Source organism: Antennarius striatus, chromosome 6, assembly GCF_040054535.1.
Source record: "Antennarius striatus isolate MH-2024 chromosome 6, ASM4005453v1, whole genome shotgun sequence".
NCBI lineage: Eukaryota > Metazoa > Chordata > Actinopteri > Lophiiformes > Antennariidae > Antennarius > Antennarius striatus.
Window position 1 is genome coordinate 11,157,998 of NC_090781.1, and position 20,370 is coordinate 11,178,367.

At 41.7% G+C, this 20,370-nt stretch overlaps 2 protein-coding genes across 2 annotated transcripts in view; one reads left to right on the forward strand and one right to left on the reverse strand.

Annotated features, from left to right (window-relative positions):
• dph1 (diphthamide biosynthesis 1) overlaps positions 1–14,173 on the reverse strand; it is a 62,515-nt gene extending 48,342 nt beyond the window's left edge. The window contains exons 1-3 of the mRNA XM_068317582.1: positions 14,062–14,173; positions 12,785–12,934; positions 304–367 (exon numbers count right to left, since the gene is read on the reverse strand). Coding sequence (XP_068173683.1) covers positions 304–367; positions 12,785–12,934; positions 14,062–14,113 — 266 coding nt within the window. The 5' untranslated portion in view covers positions 14,114–14,173. The remainder of the gene's footprint in view (positions 1–303; positions 368–12,784; positions 12,935–14,061) is intronic.
• Positions 14,174–16,032: 1,859 nt separating this feature from the next.
• The window catches only part of rtn4rl1b (reticulon 4 receptor-like 1b), a 141,052-nt gene continuing 136,714 nt past the window's right edge, over positions 16,033–20,370 (forward strand). The window contains exon 1 of the mRNA XM_068317007.1: positions 16,033–16,431. Coding sequence (XP_068173108.1) covers positions 16,419–16,431 — 13 coding nt within the window. The 5' untranslated portion in view covers positions 16,033–16,418. The remainder of the gene's footprint in view (positions 16,432–20,370) is intronic.

The following is a 20,370-nucleotide window of genomic DNA, read 5'->3' on the forward strand; positions in this document are numbered from 1 at the left end:
TTTTTCTTGTAGTTCACTGCAGCCTTTGCATAACCTCATTTCTTTTTTTCTGTTTTAAATGTGGGTTCCTGGTCAACAACCACGAAAATGCATTTTATTTAACGCGGTATCAGCCAAACCACAGAGTGGTGTGAAAGACAAGCCTTTATGTGTGAAGCAAATTAAATCTGCAGCACTTCTCACAGGAGGAAAACAAAGGAAAACATTGCAGTGGGTGTCATTGCGTGTTGATGTACAACAGGGTAAATGCAGACAGAAGAAGCATCCCATAATAACGAATTAAAAACATCTTCTCAACCTCACCTCTCAATGATGTCAGCGATGATGCAGGCAAACATCTGTAGGCCCTCTGGAAGCTGCAGAGCCACTGGGCAGATTGGAAGGAGGCAAAGAGAAAAGGGAAGTGCGTTAGAGAGATAGAAACATGTTATTTAATAAATCCTGGACAGCATGGCTATATATAGCCTCTGTTGCTGGTTCAGAGTGCGCCGCTGACAGCAAAAAGTGACATTTCAGCGCAATTTCCCCTCTGCCATCGTAGTACTGTTGGTTTATTTTAGCGAGTGACAGGCTGTTGGAAATATAGTCAAAACCAATCACCACAGGTTTAGCTGCAGAGCTCATGGGCTGTAGAGACGCATTAAACCCTCTCTTTTTCCCGTCTGTCTCCATCCCTGCCACTGATGCTGAGTCACACTTTCACTCTCCTCAGAAGTAGAATGCACAAAAACACCCTTCTTCCAAAGCTTACCACAAGTTCGTGTCTAGTATGTCCCCCTCTTCTAACGTGGACGAAGCGAAGAGGCTGCTATGAAATCGAATTCAATTAACAAGCAGCAGTCCAACTGATGATGCTGCGTGTTGACAATATGGGGCCCGCTGATGTACTGATGCGTGACACCAGCTGGGATGAACCAATGAGAAGAACTTGGAACATTATTTGCTAATCCGTTTGTGCCTTCAGACTCGATCTGCATCAATAAACAGACGTGTTTTCGTGACAGGTCTGGAGGCTGTGCTTGCCTCTTGTTGTAACTGCATCCTGTCTGCAATTAGTGTGGGTCTTTTTTATGACAATAATGCAAAACACAATTGTGTAACTTCTAAAGTTGTACGCTCTGTTGGATTTGATTTATGAAGGAGCAGGGCTTTTTTTACTAAAGTCTGTAATGAGCATTCCGTCCTCCTTCTCTGGTCAAAATATTGTTTATTACAAATGTTATAGCTTCAGTGTAGCCGCAAGAGGACACAACCCAGTGTCTTATTGTGCCGGTCCCAAGCCCGGATAAATACAGAGGGTTGCGTCAGGAAGGGCATCTGGTGTGAAACTTTTGCCAAATCAAACATGCAAATCAAACCTATGACTTCCATACCAGATTGGTCGAGGCCCGGGTTAACAACTACTGCCATCGGTGCTGTTGACCTACAGGGTGCCGGTGGAAATTGGACTACTGTTGATCGAAGAAGGAGAGGAGGAAAGTGTGTTCGTAAGAAGAGAGAGAAGAGGAACGCCAAGAGTATAGGACTGACAGTAGGGACGTTGAATGTTGGAACTATGACATGAAAAGGTAGAGAGTTTGTTGACATGATGCAGAGGAGGAAGGTAGACATACTGTTGTTCAGGAGACCAGGTGGACAGGCAGCAAAGCCAGAAGTTTAGGAGCAGGGTTCAAGTTGTTCTATCATGGTGTAGATAGGAAGAGAAATGGAGTAGGAGTTATCTTGAAGGAGGAATTTGTTGTCCTGGAGGTGTGCAAAACTGTGGTGGGACCAGCGATGTTTTTTGGTCTAGAGCAGTGGTTCTTAACCTTGTTGGAGGTGCCGAACCCTACTGGTTTCATATGCTCACTCACCAACCCTTCTTTAGTAAAAAAATTATTATTTTTTTTCAAATTTAAGACAGAAGTGTATTTTTTACTGGTGTATTTAATGAGTTGTGCATTAATGTCACCTTTTTCAAAGAACAAAACCAAGACAGTGCATGAACTCACATGAAATGACCTACCTCCAACTCAGTGTGACTTCTGCTGTTATTATGGAGAGACCAGTTCAGATAGGCGTGGTTTCACCTTGGCAAGTGCTACTCTTATGTCATTTTCACAGCAAAGTCTGTTTCTGCTGTTTTCTAAGCAGCTTAAGGAAGTGTTCCTTTATTCTTGCCAGTGCGAGACTAGGGTTGCTCAACTTGAGATTGCAAATCATGCAGAACGCTGACTCCCATCACGTTCCGTTATATAGTACATGTAAATTCACGTTGCACATATTCGTTGGACCACTTTCTTTTCTTGCTCAACATAGTTACTATGAATTAAAAATTAAGAAAGCAATCTGATGACGTACAATCATGACAGGCATAAATCGACTACTGAGTGCGCAAAATCCCATGTAGCACAGGTAGGCTAATCGATGTAGCATGATCATCTGCAGCCAGTGATGGCTAAGGGGGGTGCGTCATCACGAATTGACATGATGTGTCAAACGTACAGAGTGATTCGTGTATGTTCGGCAAAAACACCTGACACATCATGTTGGGTGTTTTTTCTTGACCCCCGTCTCCGCCAAACCCCTGAGACCGACTCATCGAGCCCCTAGGGTTTGATTGAACCCAGGTTAAGAACCACTGGTCTAGAGACAGTGTCACTGAGGAAAAGACAGGAGAAAGAGCTGGAGGTAGCAGGGATGAAGATGCTGAGGTTCTCTTTGAGAGTAACCAGGATAGATAGGATCATGAATGAGTACATCAGAGGAACAGCACATGTTAGAGGTTTTGGAGATAAAGTCAGAGAGGCCAGACTGAGATGGTTTGGACATGTCCAGAGGAGAAATAGTGAATATATTGGTAGAACGATGCTGAGTTTTGAACTGCCAGGCAGGAGGCCTAGAGGAAGACCAAAGAGGAGGTTTATGGATGTAGAGAAAGAGGACATGAAGGTAGTTGGTGTGAGAGAAGAGGATGCAGAAGACAGGGTTGGATGGAGGCAACTGATTCGCTGTGGCGACCCCTGAAGGGAAAAGCTCAAAGGAAAATAATAATAAGAACAAGACAAATGTTATAGCTTCATTTAATGGATCATCAAATATACTGTTTTGATTGTAAGTTTATGAATAAAATGTGATTTAGAATGAGAGTCTTGCTCTTGGCTGGTGGCAGACAGCAGATGAAAGTCAAAGACTTTAAAGGGAAGTTTTTTGGTTTTTTTTACTGTCTCTAGACCTGCATTTAATTTGTTAATTTATTAACATTCATCAACATTTTTCATTCAGTAAGGCAGGACAGAAAAGAAAGAACAGTATCTCAACTCACAGGATTCACACAACTCCAATAGTAAAACTGGACGGATGAAAAATGAATCCCAATTCTGTTCTGCATTGGCTACTTTTCATTTACACCGTGTTCATAATCCTTTTTCATTGAACTGTTCAGCAGTAATCTGAGAAAGTTTATGACCAGACAGATGCAATTTTGTGTCCTGCTTTGAAACGCAGGGTCACAAATCTCAGATTAAACTGTAAAATGAGGCAGTGCAGGCCAAATAAAAATCAAGATTATGTTGCTGCATAGCCCATTCCTCACATTGAATGCTTCCTGAAACGTATTTTAGTGCACTGTTAGCTGTGATATGAGAAAACGAGGCTGACATGTTGAAAGCGGTCACAGCGAGGACAGCAAGGACTCATGCATTCTGCACTAAAATTCACCCTCTGCACTCTACTAAGATTTAATTCACTGTAATATTTTGACAAAGTAGAGAGCTTCATTCACTTTCTGATGCCCTGTGCTCCATAGGAGTTGTACATTATTTTACAGGCTAATATCGGACTATTTATCTTACCTACATATAATCAGTGAAACAAAGAAAAGCTAGAACTAAAGCTAGAAATGCTTGAATATTCTCCCTGATAAGTGAAGGAGATTTTTGGAAATGTATATTTTGTTAAACTACCAGATACAGTATGTCCTGACCACAGCAGCAGAGAATCCAATGAACAGATTCAAAGACAAGGACTTAAATTTTAGTTTCTACCACACTGTAAACATCTAATATATAAAATGTATGTACGGGTATGAGCAACGCAAACATCATTTAACTAGCATCAAGATAATTGGGCCATTTGAATCATTAAAACATGTTTATCAGGACTGGTGATGAAAGATTTCTTTCACATATTGTTTTCTGGGTGACTTCAGGAGGGAAAGATACAAATCAAATCCTTTTTTAAGTACTGTACCTGGAAGCATATTCTCTATACAAGGCTAAACCATGAACTTTCAATAGAAGTAGTTGACTTGTGACAGATTGCTTTACCAATCACAATTTTTTTTCATGACCAATGGAGTTGCAATTGCATGAAATAGAGGGGTTCTGCTGCTCAGTGTTTTCTGTTTAGGATTAATGGAGACAACATTGTGGCCCAATCCCATTTCTTATTTTCTCCACCTTACTATTTCCAGCCCCTTGCCCCTGGAAACTGAGTCACAACAGCATCTTCAAAAAGATCCATTTGCAGGGGTGTATAGCCCATGCACTCCAGAATTAGGACACCCTGCCCCTACGTGTGGATAAGGCCAAGTAGTAAAGATAAGGGTTGGACTGGTTTGGGGCCTGTGTATCATCCTGACTGAATGATCTATTTATATCTCATGTACATTTGAGATTAACTCAAGCATGGATTCATTACACGACTGCATGTTCGATACGAAGTCAAAGCCACAGAGTCAGATGTATGGTGTGACATTTTCTCTCTAACTTTGCAACACCCTCCTTCAATAAAACCAATCAACATTTCAAGAGACACTAAGGATTTGACAATGTTAAATTTGGCAAACATCGTTTTCACAAGCCTTTGCCTGAAATGTTTTCATAACTTCAGTACCAAACAGCATTTAACAACAAAAGCTGTGACAGACAAAAGGCCAGGGAGGCTGGTGATGAGATGGACTGATAGATGGGGCAGCACGAAGAGGCGGAGCACAAGCATTTCTTACAAATGAAAGGTTAAGGGTTTGCCAAGCCCTCAAACAGATAGACGCAGGTCATTACATAGAAAAGGGCAAGTTTATTAATGGTGAAATGTTTCGGTACACACCTCTGCCACATCTGACAGAAGCAAAGAGCTTTCTCCATCTGACGCCCTCGGTGAAAAGATGAGTCAGATGCTGGAGGTGGAAATGGCTGTTCAGAATGCATGTCCAGAGGAGGATGAGAAGCCTATCCCACCTTTGGAGATGCACTGTGTATCTAAATAAGACCATAACCACTGTTTCTCAAAATGGGATTTGTGGGATGTCAGGAGTTTCTAAGCGAGTTCCATGGGGTCTCCAGGAAAACAGGTGTGTTTATTATTTATTTTTTTACTAATAATTCCATCTATGTTTAACACTATGATAGTATTTTGGTTACAAGTTGCATAAACATTCTGTTATAAAACGTCTTATCTGGGGTTCTGTGGTCTACTTTGGACCAATCTAGTCCTTGAAATAAAAACATTTCAGAACTGCACTCGAGGAAGACCAAAGAGGAGGTTTGTGGTTGTAGTGAACAAGGACATGAAGGTACTGTAGTTGAGGTGAGAGAAGATGATGCAGAAGACAGGGTTAGATGGAGGCAACTGATTCGCTGTGGCAACCCCTGAAGGGACAAGCCGAAAGGAAAAGAAGAAGACGTAAAAAAAAGTGACTTCATTGAACAGCTGTAAGAGGACCATCCATGAGGTGACTTTGAAGATGTGTCACTCAGAGTGGACCGCTGTTACAGAGTGGCATGTGAGCTGTCAATGACCAGTCATTGTGATCCTGTAATATGTGCAGGCAATATGAAAGTTACATGTGGGAATATGGTAAGAATCAGACAGGAAGTGAGAACCTCCAAGACCAATTTATCAGTGAACAGCTGACTGAACACACAAAGCCATGGATTGCTCTAAATTTTAGAGTAGTAATGGCTAGGAAGATTTTTAAGTTTATATGCAGGGTTGATCCTGTATCAGATTAAATGTTGCTCATGCAAAGGCAACGTACATCAAGTTAAATGTGATGAATGAAGTGACATGAAGATGTTAATGCATGTTTTGTGTTCTCTGACATGGTCAATGGGGATGGAGAAAGTAAAATAAAAATCACACAGAGTAGATTTAATAAAACCCAGCTGCAACATCATCAGCACATCTAGCTAAAATATATTTGTTTAACTGTGCTTTGAAGTGATGATTCCACTAACTATGATCTGTTTGGACCAAATACTGACAGTCAACTCTATCAATACAGCTGTTTGCTTTCAGAGGAACACAGTGTTCAGACAAATGAAAATGAGCCAATCTTGGACTGCCTACCAGAGAGGTCATTTTGTATTTATTGATGAAAAAAGGGAACATTTCGCATAAGACACATTTTTTGACTATTTTTAAAACTGAGAAAAAAAGGGTTAGGGCAGCTCAAATTGTTTTCCATGTTCCTCAGTCTTCTATTTTAAAAGCACTGCACACAAGACTCAAGAGCAGTTGGCTGACAAAGAAACAGATGGACACAAAGAAGAACAGAGAAAGACAGGGGTGCTAAGGTGAGATGTGCTCTCTGAGTTCAAAGAGAAGGCAAGCTCTGATATAGGAAAAAAGAAAACATGACACACAATGAAAAAGCAAAGCCAGCAAGCTTTGTGTAAACCAAACGCTCCACGGGGGCATCGTGATTCAATCTTCATGGTATTCTATCTGCATATTTCCATGCAAGGCAGGAACAACTGACCTATTTCACTTTTAGTCATTTATGCTGGGAAAAGACATTTTAACTTGCGTCTGACTCGATGACCCGTTACACAGGGAAACCCAAACACCAGGAAAAGTCAAACTATTCATGGATGAAATGAAAGGAAGAGTTCACCTGATACAAAGTTGGGCATGTTGTGCAGAGGAACTCACAAAATACCGAAAAATTTCCTCCGCTTTCTTAAACAATGCAAGATATTCCAACACCTCCGTCAATTTCAGGATGGATTTTGATTACGCTTGGGAAGAAAAACCAAGAAAGAATCCATTACATTTTGGAGTGGAACTGGATTCAGGGGTGGAATCAGCATTCTATTACTCTCTTAACCTTTTAATAGAAAATAAAAAATTTTTTGGAGCTATCTCCTGGATCACCAATCATGCAATAACAACCAAATTAATCATGAGACCATGGTATTCTAAATTCTAGGCGTGGTCGGCTCTCTGGGTGTCTGGATGGAATCACCTTCAACTGTTGTAATTATTCCTCTCATTTTCACCAGTCAAAGAGATTCTTAAACTCATTTAAAGAGAAGTAAGACAATATCTGCTATTGCCATTCTTTAAGAAAATGCAACCAGTTCAATAAAAGTAAATACTGTATCAGGCTTCAGCAGTTTTAATTACAAAAGCCAAGTCATGACCTCTTGAACCTACTTTCTGTCAGGAAACAAATTTCTCTGAAATACACTTTCATGAAGACTGGCGTCGTGCCCGGAGTGTCCCCCGCCTCACGCCCTGAGACTGCCGGGATAGGCACCGGCTCCCCCGCGACCTTCGTAAGCGGATTAAGCGGGTTAGGAAAATGAATGAATGAATGATGAAGATTACTCTTCACTTTAGTTCAACCCTGAAGCCAATTTCTGAAGAGAATAACAATACATTCTTTGGTATCTCTTTGTACCCACCACAGCTAATGCGGAAAAGGAAAATATCGACAGCTGATAGTGTAATGTTTTTTTAACTATGCATTATACGTATGTGCTTTATGTTAATTTGTCAATTTCAGAAGCAACTCCTCTTTATTACTATCCATCAGCAGCCATAGGACTATTCCATTACAACTATTCTTTGTGGTTAAGTCAACTGACTTGAATGCAGTAGGTTGTGGGTTCGAATCCCGGGCGGGACAAACACTATCCAGTCAACTTGCAGACCCTTAATGCTAGATGAAATACGGGGAGCCAGGACGCCAGGTCAGCAGGGGGATTTCACCATAAGTCAACCTTCTTAGATTCCTGAGAAGGAAGATCGAAGGAAAAACCTAGAGCCTCCAACCGAAGCTAAGTTGTGAAGTATCTTCAGAAGATCTTCTAGAAGATGTGAATGCTGCGATAAGAACCATCCCACCAGGGAACAGGTTGAACATAACAGGGAACATAACTGAGACCAACAAGTACAGCAGCAGTTCAGCAGTAACCCTCGAGATGCTGGGATAAAAGATCAACACAGGGCATAAGAGACAGTTAGGGGCCAAGATAAAGGCGACACGGAGAGAAGTCTGCCAGCTAGCCGAGCTGCAGAAGGGGAACATGGTGAATAAAGGGGTACTCAGGAAATACAGCAAGTTCTCCATACCTGAAGCACTCGAAACTGCCAAACAGAGACTATCGGCTCTGGCTACCCGACTGAAGAGATACACCAAGGAGATAGAGGCCAGGAGAATAAACAAGACCTTCTCCACTCAACCTCAGTGGCAGGGAAATAGCAGCCGGTCAGACCCACCAAGAGCTGAGGTGGAGAAATACTGGAAGGGCATATGGGAAAGAGAAGCATCACACAAAACCGATGCCCAGTGGCTAGTGGACCTGAGGACTGATCACAGCTGCCTCCCAGAACAAGAACCAGTAACCATCTCAATGGCAGACATCCAAGATGAAGAGTTCATCAGCACCACACCCCGATATGATCCATACATACTGGCTAAAGAAGCTGAAAGCACTCCATGAACATCAGCAGCACAGATGAACCAGCTGCTAAGGGATGGGACACACCCAGAATGGTTGACTGAAGGCAGGACAGTCCTGATCATGAAAGACCCACAGAAGGGATCTATCCAACTACCGGCCAATAACCTGTCTCTGTACAACATGGAAGCTCCTGTCAGGCATCATGGCGGCTAAGATGAGTAGGAACATGGATCAATATATGAGCGGGGCACAGAAAAGAGTTGGTAGTACACCAGGGGAGCCAAGCACCAGCTACTGGTGGACAGAGCAGTACACAGAGACTGTAGAAATAGGCAGTCCAACTTGTGCACCACCTGGATAGACTACCAGAAAGACTATGATTCAATGCCACACACGTGGATACTGGAATGTCTGGAACTGTATAAGATCAACAGGACACTAAGAACCTTCAAGAACTCTATGGGAATGTTGGAAGACAACCCTGGAAATTAACTCCAAGTCAATTGCCCAAGTTAACATCAAGTGCGGCATATACCAAGGGGATGGTACTATCACCACTGCTGTTCTGCATAGGCCTGAGCCCCCTCAGTCACATCATCACAAAGAGTGGCTACAGATACCGATTCCGAAGCCAGACAACAATCTCCTATACATGGATGACATCAAGCTGTATGCCAGGAATGAGCGAGAAACTGACTCACTGATCCACACCACCAGGATCTACAGTGAGGACATAGGGATGTCATTCGGATAAGATAAATGTGGCCGGATGGATATCAAGAAGAGGCAAGATGATCAGAACTGAAGGGGTTTACCTACCAGGGGGCAGGATAGGAGACATACAGGACAGCTACAAATACCTTGGAATCCCACAGGCTAATTGCAATCATGAAGAGGCCGCAAGAAAGTTATCCACAGCCACAGTAAGGCAAGTCCTGAGAAGTCAGCTGAATGGCAAGAACAACATCCGAGCCATCAACATGTATGCACTGCCAGTCATCAGATACCCTGCTGGGATCATAAGCTGGCCAAAGGAGGAGATAGAAGCCACAGATACTAAGACTAGAAAGCTCGTCACCATGCATGGAGGGTTTCACCCCAAGTCCAGCACTCTGAGGCTGTACACTAAGCGGAAAGAGGGAGGCCAAGGACTAGTGAGCATCAGGGCCACTGTCCAGGATGAGACATCAAAAATCCAAGAGTACATCAGGAAGATGGCCCCAACAGATGAACTGCTCAGTGATTGCCTTAGACAGCAGAAACCTGAGGAGGAAGAGGAGGAGGAGGAGACAACTTGGAGGGACAAGCCCTACACAGCATGTACCACCGTCAGATAGAGGAAGTGGCTGATATCAAGAAGACCTACCAATGGCTGAATAAAGCTGGACTGACAGACAGCACAGAGGCACTGATCATGGCAGCCCAAGAACAGGCCCTAAGTACAAGAGCAATAGAGGCCAATATCTACCACAGTAGATCTGACCCAAGGTGTAGGTTATGTAAAAAAGCCCCAGAGACAGTCCAGCATGTGGTAGTAGGGTGTAAGATGCTCGCTAGCTCAGCATACATGGAGAGGCACAACCAAGTAGCTTTGATAGTGTACAGGAACATCTGTAAGTAAGGACTACTGTAGAGGTACCCTAATCCAAATGGGACATACCATCGAAGGTGGTTGAGAACGACAAGGCTAAGATCCTGTGGGACTTCAGCTTCTAGACTGACCAACAGCTGCTGGCTAATCAACCGGGCATAGTGGTGGTGGACAAAGAGCAGAAGAGAGCAGTGGTGATAGATGTGGCGATTCCAGCTGACGCCAACATCAGGAAGAAGGAACACGAAAAGATTGAGAAGTATCAAGGGTTGAAAGAACAGCTGGAACATATGTGGAAGATCAAGGTTAATGTGGTCCCCGCGGTAGTAGGAGCACTTGGGCAGTGACTCCCAAACTGGAAGAATGGCTCCAACAGATTCCTGGAACAACATCTAAAGCCTCAGTCCAGAAGAGCGCAGTCCTAGGAACAGCTAAGATACTGCGCAGAACCCTCAGACTCCCAGGCCACTTGTAGAGGACCCGAGCTTGAGGATGACACACAGATACCACCCTACAAAGGTGATATTATATATATACAGTATATATATATACAGTACATATATGACTGGCATATATATATATACATACACACACACACACACACACACACACACACACACACACACACACACACACACACTCAACAAAAATATTAATGCAACACTTTTGTTTTTGCCCCCATTTTTCATGAGATGGACTTAAAGATCTATAATTCATTCCAGGTACACAATACTGTATTACAATTTCTCTCAAACATTGTTCACAAATCTAAATGTGTGATAATGAGCACTTCTGCTTTACTGAGATAATCCATCCCACCTAGCAGGTGTGCCACATCAAGATGCTGATCTGACATCATGATTAGTGCACAGGAGTACCTTATACAGCCCACAATAAAAGGCCACTCTGAAATGTGCAGGTTTTTTTTGCTTCATTGGAAACATGAGGTGATGTTCATGGATGTATGGCACAACAATGGGCCTCAGGATCTCATCACGGTATCTCTGTGCATTCAAAATTCCATCAATAAAATGCACCTGTGTTCTTCGTCCATAACAGATGCCTGCCCATACCATAACCCCACCACCATGGGCCACTCATCCACAACACTGACATCAGCAAAGCACTCACCCACACGACGCCACACACGCTGTCTGCCATCTGCCCTGAACAATGTAAACTGAGATTCATCCGTGAAGAGAACACCTCTCCAACGTGCCAGACGCCATCGAATGTGAGCATTTGCCCACTCAAGTCTGTTACAGCGACGATCTGGAGTCAGGCTAAGACCCCGATGAGGACGACGGGCATGCAGCTGAGCTTCCCTGTTTGGTTATGCAAACCAATTGTTTCAGCAGCTGTCTCAGTGGCTGGTCTCAGTTAAAAAGCTCTGAAAAACTTTTGACTTATGCACCAACTTTGAGCTCAGTGTACAGACCTAAGGTGCACTGATGGATGGCACAGGTGGATCCTTAAGTAAGTGGTCTCTAACCACAATCCACCTCTTCAATGTAGAACAGTGACTGGCATCTCCTGTGACTCATTTTCTCGGGTTTTTAAGTGCTTCAGTATTTATTTTGTTCTGCAAATGCAACATCACAGCACTGTTCATTTTCCAGACATTGGATGGTCTCAAATTATCTCTAAGTGTGTGTGCGTGTGTCTGTTTTCAAGTTTTCACAGCAATGGACAAATCTCATGTGAACTTAGAAAATTACCAATTCCAAAATTACATCATCACAGTAGCTCAACGCACTGACAAAGTGATAGGTGACATTTTGGATGAATCCTTGCACATCTTGTTTGTTGGCATATTAAAGACTTTATGAAAGAAACCCAAGATGCTTTGCCTCCTTTGTGTTTTTAGTTTTAAGTGGGAGTGATTTTCATTAAATATGCAAAACTAAATTTTTTAATGTTTGAGCAACAGAAGTTTAAGATACATTAAATGCAATTCATAGTTTTGGATCGGGATACAATAGGGCATGCTGCATTGTGTAATGTCATGGTTAGATTTTGGGACATTTATCCTTTAACATTATAATCTGTAATTCATCCTTGGGTGTTGAGATAAATAGAAATTGGAACCATCCATTTTGTGTAAAAACAGGGTGTGTAAAAGATGGAGAGATTAATGGAGATCCTTTAATCCAAAGTAACTTCAGCCAGCGTCTGTTCCAGTTCATCTTAATGCTTTTCAGCTGTGCAATTTAAAAGCTCTGGCACAAACACTGTGCAGACTTAGATGTACTTTGCGTTGTGCCAAAATGAGGTCTGAGGCTCCCAACTCTAACCATTAACTTCCTCTACTAAAAAGTATGACTAGCAGGTAATCCTAGCCAAGCACCTCCACAAAACAATTATACATAACTTGATCTCTCTGATGGCTTTGCGTATTAGAATGTCCTGCATTCTAATAAAATATTCAAGTGGTTTTTATGGCCCTACAGTAACTACTGACTATCGCTGTTCCTCACATATTCAACATGATTCACGTATGATAAAAATGAATGGCGCTCACCTCTCTTAGAATTTGCTTGTCTCACCCGCCAAACTGTCTTGTGGATCTCAAAGTTGTAATTTGCAGGAAGGGCTTTGATTGCCTCCTGTAACTCAGGGTCTTGGAGGATTTCATCTGGAATTTGATTGGCTACCCGCCGTGGTCCCCGGACTAAAGAGGAAACAATGACTGAGCTGTAAACATGTAATGACAACTGAACACATCAGATTTGATAATCCCACTAGTTCCCAAGTACATTCAGAATAATTGTGATAGTTGACTGATGTCAGCTTCACTTTTGCTTTTATTTCACCCTGACAGACTCTGTTGAGTGATTGTTTATTTTCCCAAATATATTTAAAACAATTTGTCAGATCTTAAAGTGTTTATTAATTGTGGCCACAAAGTAAAATCTTTATTCAGACGTTTTATTGTTTAAAGCACGGCCACAATAAAACGAGTGCAAGCATGATGCAATAATGTCAAATCATGCTGGATTAAGTTCTGTGCCAACGGAAGTTACGTTATACACCCTTATATCATGTCCATCTTGCGCTAAACGCTGTTTGTTCAACCAAATACTTTTCATATGTCAAAGAAACACAGTGCATCGTCACAAAACCACAATGGTCCAATGAAATCTGTCTCCGTGAGTTTTCTGTCTTGTAATCAGTGACAAATGATAAATTACCAGGAAGAAAATATAATTTGTATTCATTAGAAAAACACTCAATGTTATATCTACAAAAACTAATACAGTACATCTAAAATGTAAATCTCTAACAAAACGTAAATCTGTAGTGACGTAACCGGAGGAACTACAGTTTTTTTCAAATGTTTTTCAACTGCGTCATTTTCTTCACTTCACTGAACCTTGTAAATTTGTTAATGTTGTAAAACATATTAGTAAATCTAAACTTTCGGTGATATTCTTACCATTACCTTTCACTATAAACCAATTAAACTCGTATCAGATTAGTAATTTTTTTAAAAACCAGCACCTCACATCACCCTCCTCTCTGTGATAAACCATGACACCAACGCTAATTTATGCTTAGCTATGGGCCAAGAAAGGACGCTTTGTTGTTTAAATTTATCATATCATGTAAGCAGTTATTTTTATTTATCATAATCCACAAACTGATGCGCTAAATGCAGCAGATCGTGAATGAAGTAATTCAAATGAAACGTGCAACTACACCTCAGTATAACAGAAGACTCCGATCCTATAGTACTTTTGTAATATATGTATTTCTTTCTATCATTCTTAAGATTTCACAGTCAATTCGATTATTTACCTATAGGCTTTTTGGGAGGAACGATCAGAACTTCACCCGACGGCGCAGCCATGTTTTTTCACCAAAACATTAGACATGTGAGGAATGGAAAGGCAAAACCAATCGATCGAAGATTGAAAGCGAGAGAAGTCGAAGACCGATGTAATCGATTTAGCTGAGTGGCGCAAGGCAGGATGGCTGGTGGACTGTTTCAGCAGACACCGACTGTTCATAATGAAACAGAATATGACTTGTCGTCGCTTAAAACAAAGTTATTAAAAACGCATGTTCTAAATATTCACGTTGTGAGTGCAAAGACATCGTGTGTCACATAGCCGGATCTTCTACTCAAAATAATACACGCTGTGTGTCATAAAAGAAACTACAATCGAAAAAGGTGAATAGAATTTTTAAAAAAAACAAGAATAATCTGAGGACCCATTTCCACTCTGGGCAGTATCTTTAAAAATACAATTAAGGCATTCATTCAAAAGGTTAATTATTGATTAAAAACGAAGACAATAATCTAATTAAAAAATCTTTAATAACAAAAACAAAATTTAAATTAAAAACGGAAGGGGAGAAAGGGTGGGGAGGAGAGAGACAGAAAGAGAGAAAGATTTGATTTGGATTTTTAACCACGTTTATTCATAAAAGTCAACTTCTTCAAAAACAAAACAAAAACAAATGTCTTTATTTGTCATTATACACATACACAGACGAAATTTCATAGGCCAGATGGAGTGTTGGTCCAGAGCCTCTGCACCCCGGGCGCGCCGCCACTACGGTCCAACATGACCTAATATTACCTAGATGCATGTTTTTTCCTGATACTGGGGGGAAACCGGAGAACCTGGAGGAATCCTATTTAGACACGGAGAGAACATGTAAACTCTTCATAGAAAGGCCATGTTGGAAATGATGGGGTTTAAACCCCCTGACCTTCTTGCTGTGAGACAGCAGTGGTAACCACTACGCCACCGTGCCGCCTAATTACAAAATGATTATTATAAAATGATTATTACAAAATTACTAAAATAACCAAGTTGACACAAAACCTAAAAGAGATTCACGTAAAAAGGATTTTCAATAGTACTGTGCGTTTTCTGAACAAAGAAACATAGTGAGAGAGAGAGAGAGAGAGAGAGAGAGAGAGAGAGAGAGAGAGAGAGAGAGAGAGAGAGAGAGAGAGAGAGAGAGAGAGAGAGAGAGAGTATGCAGAAGCACATCATCTATAAGATATTGATTTAGGTGGAAGCTATTTGATCAGCACCGCAGGTCTAAACGACAGCTGTCCCCTAAAGCAGACCGACGACCGTCACAAATCTTCTCTAATGTTATGTCGACTCTTTAAACTATTGACGTTACATTTAAGTCCTGTCCAGTTGTGTCATGTCATATTCATCATAAAGACCTCTGATGTCAGGGAGCACCGTGGCGCAGACAGGGACAGGGGCAGTGAGGGGGATCGAGTGGGATGGTGCCCAGTGGAGGGGGGCTGACACAGTACAGCACACTTTCTCCCTCCTTGAGCGCGTCAAGGAGCCCCGATCCAGGTGGAAGGCAGAGAAATCTTCACAGACAAGATCACAGAAATGTAACAATTACGAGTGGAGATGAGAGCTAAATAAAGGAGGGGATTTTAAGGGAAACCGAAAGCTTCAAAGTCTACATTATTAAGGAGGATTTGAGGAGACTGCGTTTATAATCCGACATCAGAAGCGGAATATGAAACCAAATAACTTATGTTAATTACAGATTTGAACGAATATGATGCGATTTGAACGGCTCTGAAGAAGACAGGAGAATTCCAGATCGGCCACTTGAATTTGCACTACATATAAGTGTTTTTTTTTTTTTTTTTTTTTTTAAAATAATCGTTATTTTGGGATTGCTTGTGTTCACCGTAGACCTGCCCCCCCCCCACCCCCCCAGAGTTGATTTTGCAGGCTCCACGCTCATTTGCGCCTAAGAGCTTTTGGCCGTCAGAGGTTGTGTCGGACCAATGTGCGTCGGTGCTCACCACACACAGGCTGGAGTTACCGTCACATCGAACAGGGGGGATGATTTCAGTGCGCCTGTTTTTGCAGTGATTGCCGCTCCGTTACACAGGTCTTACTGGGGTTTGTCAGACTTTGTGGCGACGGAGATTTTTGTTTGCTGTCAGCGTTTCTCAAATCCACGGCGGTCTGCAGCGCAACTCAATACGGAGGACCGCAAGACGATCCCGAGGAGTGAACGACGAGCTGCCATTCACACGACGAACCGCGTAAACTGTGGATCAACTTCAGAAACTGAAGCGCGCAAGTTTTAAGTCTGGAATACAGGAATAGATGATACTCAGAGGACAGAAGACGAAGCACACTTAAGCCTGCAAAATGTTCAAAAGGGGTGAGTAGGTCTCAACTTCTTCACCTCAATTAAGTAACTGATGCAATTATAGTCCTTTTGCCTTTCTGATCATTTTGCGTGAGCGTGGATTCAGCCTGTACCGCGAATAATCCTCGTCGTCCTGATGTATAATCTGCTAATATACGGTACTTGTTCTGTCTCTTTCCTAAATGAAACACACGTTTAAGTGTTTTACTCACAATGAAGCACGATGTCCAGCAGATGTGACGTGACAGACGATGCGCCATTTGAAACCTTTAAACTGAGAAACGTGCGCCGAAGGTTTCTGTGAATTAAATATTCATCAATTTAAGGAAACAAGGGGACGACTATGTGATATTAATACAGCTGATGCCGCAGTGCAGTTTATGAGTTGTACCCGGGTCACAAAGCTATCTCTCCGAGTATTACACTCTGCTGAAGCATCATTATTTGCTGTGTGTCCGTACATCTCGATGTGATAGATCAAACCACAGTTCACAAGGTTATCCTCCCCTGGCAACACAGTATATGAGCTCTTGAGATATTCAGAACCTCATATAAAAGGGAGGACTGCCCTAAACATTCCACATCAAGACATTTCAAATAGATGGATACACACTGAATAACAGCCTCTTATCTTTTCCTGAGGGAGAGTGTCATTATCCTGGCTTTAATTGGCCATACAGCTGCATAAATGTCTGCTCTGGATGTCTGACAGCAGCAGGGAGGGTAAGACCTCTAATGAGAATAAATTCTAACAATACATGCTGCTATTTAGCTGTTACGAGCAGTGAAATGATAGTCAAATTAAATCCTGGCCCCTCAAGAACCTGTTGGAAGCCCCCTTGGACCCCACTGTATGAGCCGCTGCATTTGCCAGTGCTCTGCAAATCACTTTGTCAAGAGGGAGAGCTAGCCTGAGCTTTCAGTGGGTCATCTGTACAATTCATGCAGAAGCTACTTAAATGTTTATCAAATAACCCCACACTCGAACAGAGATAAATGATTGCTGGGGGTCACCACAAAGCACTCACTGCTTTTGTCATTTTGTATTTATGTAGTCTTGTCTTGTGTGTTTGCAGTGTTTGTGTGTGTGTGCCTCTGCTGCCTCAGGGGCAGAGAAAAACAACATGTTTTCCTTTCTTCCATCAAATTGATTATTGCTGTTCCAACAGGCAAGATAAAACACATCGTAGTCATGATTTTTTACAGCTATAACAGCTTTGAGAGAATGTTGTTTAAACCAGCACCCTGACAGCTTCTCTTTCCAGATTTTATTCTGATTATTATTTCATTCATAGGAAGTGACATGATTGGACTTTTTTGGGGGGAGAACTATGAGTCACGATGTGTATTCCCCAAGCTGGTCTCAATTCTTTAATGTATGAGTAAACATGTCTGTCTGTGGTTTGTGTCAAACTAATGAGAATGCTGGTAAATGCTATTACTCCTTATAATGCATCATTATCAACAATAGACCCTCGAGGAGGTGATTTCCCATATCTCCTTTCATTCTGAAGTTTAAATGGAAAACTCAAACTGGAGGTGATAGACATTTGGACACGCTCCATCCCAGCTTTGCCGAAGGATTCTGCATGTGATCTGTGGTCGCTGGTGAACAGTGAGAGACAGAAAATCATTAAATTCAAGACAAATGACCTCAAAGTAGATATCACCAGCGTGACAAACGTGCTCAGTATCTCAGCATGTCTCCGTCTACAGAATTTATCTCATGAGTTTGAATTTATTCTCACCTAAAATAACACTTTGAGACAGCCTGGCTGATTCATCATTTGCTGTGACGGATCCACCATTCATAAACACATAGAAGTAAATCATCTCAGCTGACACACAGAGCTGCACCGCTCGTGCTGCCTTGATTACTTGATTGCCATGTTAACGGGGGTGCACACACAGATTTTATGATGCTCTTTTGGTTCACATTTGTTCTGACAGTGCGTTCTGCTGATCTTTTCATCTGCGAACCGTAAGCATGTGCAGATTGGTCGTTGCTGTGACATATGGTAATTACATTCATTTCTTTCTCACATGTCACATAGACATATACAACATACATTTGGTTGTGTATGCAACTGCAGGTGAGGCAACAGAGTCCTCATATCTTTGTTTGAACAGCCAGAGTGGTGTTTGTGATTCTACTTGTGTGTTTCTTTTCTACGACTTACACAAGTACATGTGTGAACAAGCTGGTGTGTGTGTGTTCATTGTGTACCCACTATTGTAAATGGTATGTGTACATTTATGTATCAATGCAAGCACAGCTGTTCATTCATCTCTGCCTCAGATTTTCTCTTCATATCTTGTTTGGTTCTATAATCATGGAGTGGCCACACATGGTGATATGTCTTAACCTCTCTGAGAGTGAAGGCACCATGTCATTAACTCAATATACTGTACTGTGATGTGCTACATGTTGACTGAAGGGGGTTGCGTTCAGGTTTTTTTTTTCCATTTGATGCAATCTTTTGGATTATATATGATAAGTAATCCATGCAGGTGAGCTTCAGCAGATATCAAACAAAAAAGATGCATCCCCCTGCTGATAAACACACATCTTTGTACTTGTATGATTGCAGAGGTGCTCTTCTAATTCCATTTATCACTCACTCTAATGGTTTTGCTTGTTTCAGTCCTTTTACTGCAAACATATTTTTCACCTGATGAGAGAATTTTATCATTCCTGTAGCTGTTCCAATTCATCCAATTTCAGAGCAGCATGAAAAATCAGTCTCGTAGACATATGCATAGCATTCTTGACAATAACACACAGATTTCATCTCTATTTTTAATTCCTTATGTCATTGTTATATTATTAATGAGTTCAGCTCAAGGAACACAGCAGCACCTGTGGCCTCTGCTCTTCAACTTTACAGCCATGCTCATTTGCACGAGCTGCATCTCTGTAGAAGTGTGTCGGTGGCACCACAGCTGCTCTTCAGCCAATACAGCTCCAGATTCTTCTGGCAATACCTAACAGCCAGAGACATCTCTGGATCTCCTATTGGAAGAATGCTTTTGAACACAGAATGGCATGACTTTCAGTCATCAAGGGCTATGTACATGATTATAAAGCAGAAATAATGAAGTCATAGATTGCACAAGAGCAATAACTGTTCATCTGTCACAGTAATGTGCATCAAACTTTCAGCCATTGTCAAGGCCTAGAGAGAGGGCTATTATAGGAGAATAGATTTCCTGTTCATACGTTTCTCCCCTCCCTCTCTGTGCCAGCCTTGTGCTATTTCTCTTTGTCAACTTTGCATTGTCGAGCTCATCGGTCCGGTGTGTGTTTTTGTGCCAGTGAGAGGCAAAAGGAGGAGAGGAGTTTTGATGAGAAGTGAAGAGGATAATGTGTAGAGCAGAAAAAATATAAACCACAATACAATCCCATAAGTCTTTCTAAACCACCTGTAAAACATAGGAGAGGACAACATTTTTTATTCCTGACAGTGTCAGTTTCTAGAATTAATGTATTTAGTCTTTCTGCATGTCTCCTATTTAAGACTATGGAATAAGCCAATAAATATGTAAATTAGATAAGAAAAATGAATTATAAAACCTGGGTCCTTTGTGTTCAAATTTTGTTGTTACAACCAACAGATGAAGAAACCAAAACACTTCAGTGAATTGAGCCATTGGTAGTCTGCAGATCCAGCCCAGAATACACAGTGTCAAGAGTAATTGACAGAGGTACATTGCCAATTATTGGAGAGCTGAGTTGCATTAATTATATGGCTGTATTATACACTTCTGGCACTGTCAATATGTTTCATACCTCTAATTAATCCAAAGGAGATTGTTTGAATCTGAAAGGCATTTATTTAGAAGCCAATACTCTGGACCTATTTCCATGGATGCCTGTGGCATGACTTCACCAAACCTAACACAGGACAACACATTATAACGAGTGTGTGTGTGTGTGTGTGTGTGTGTGTG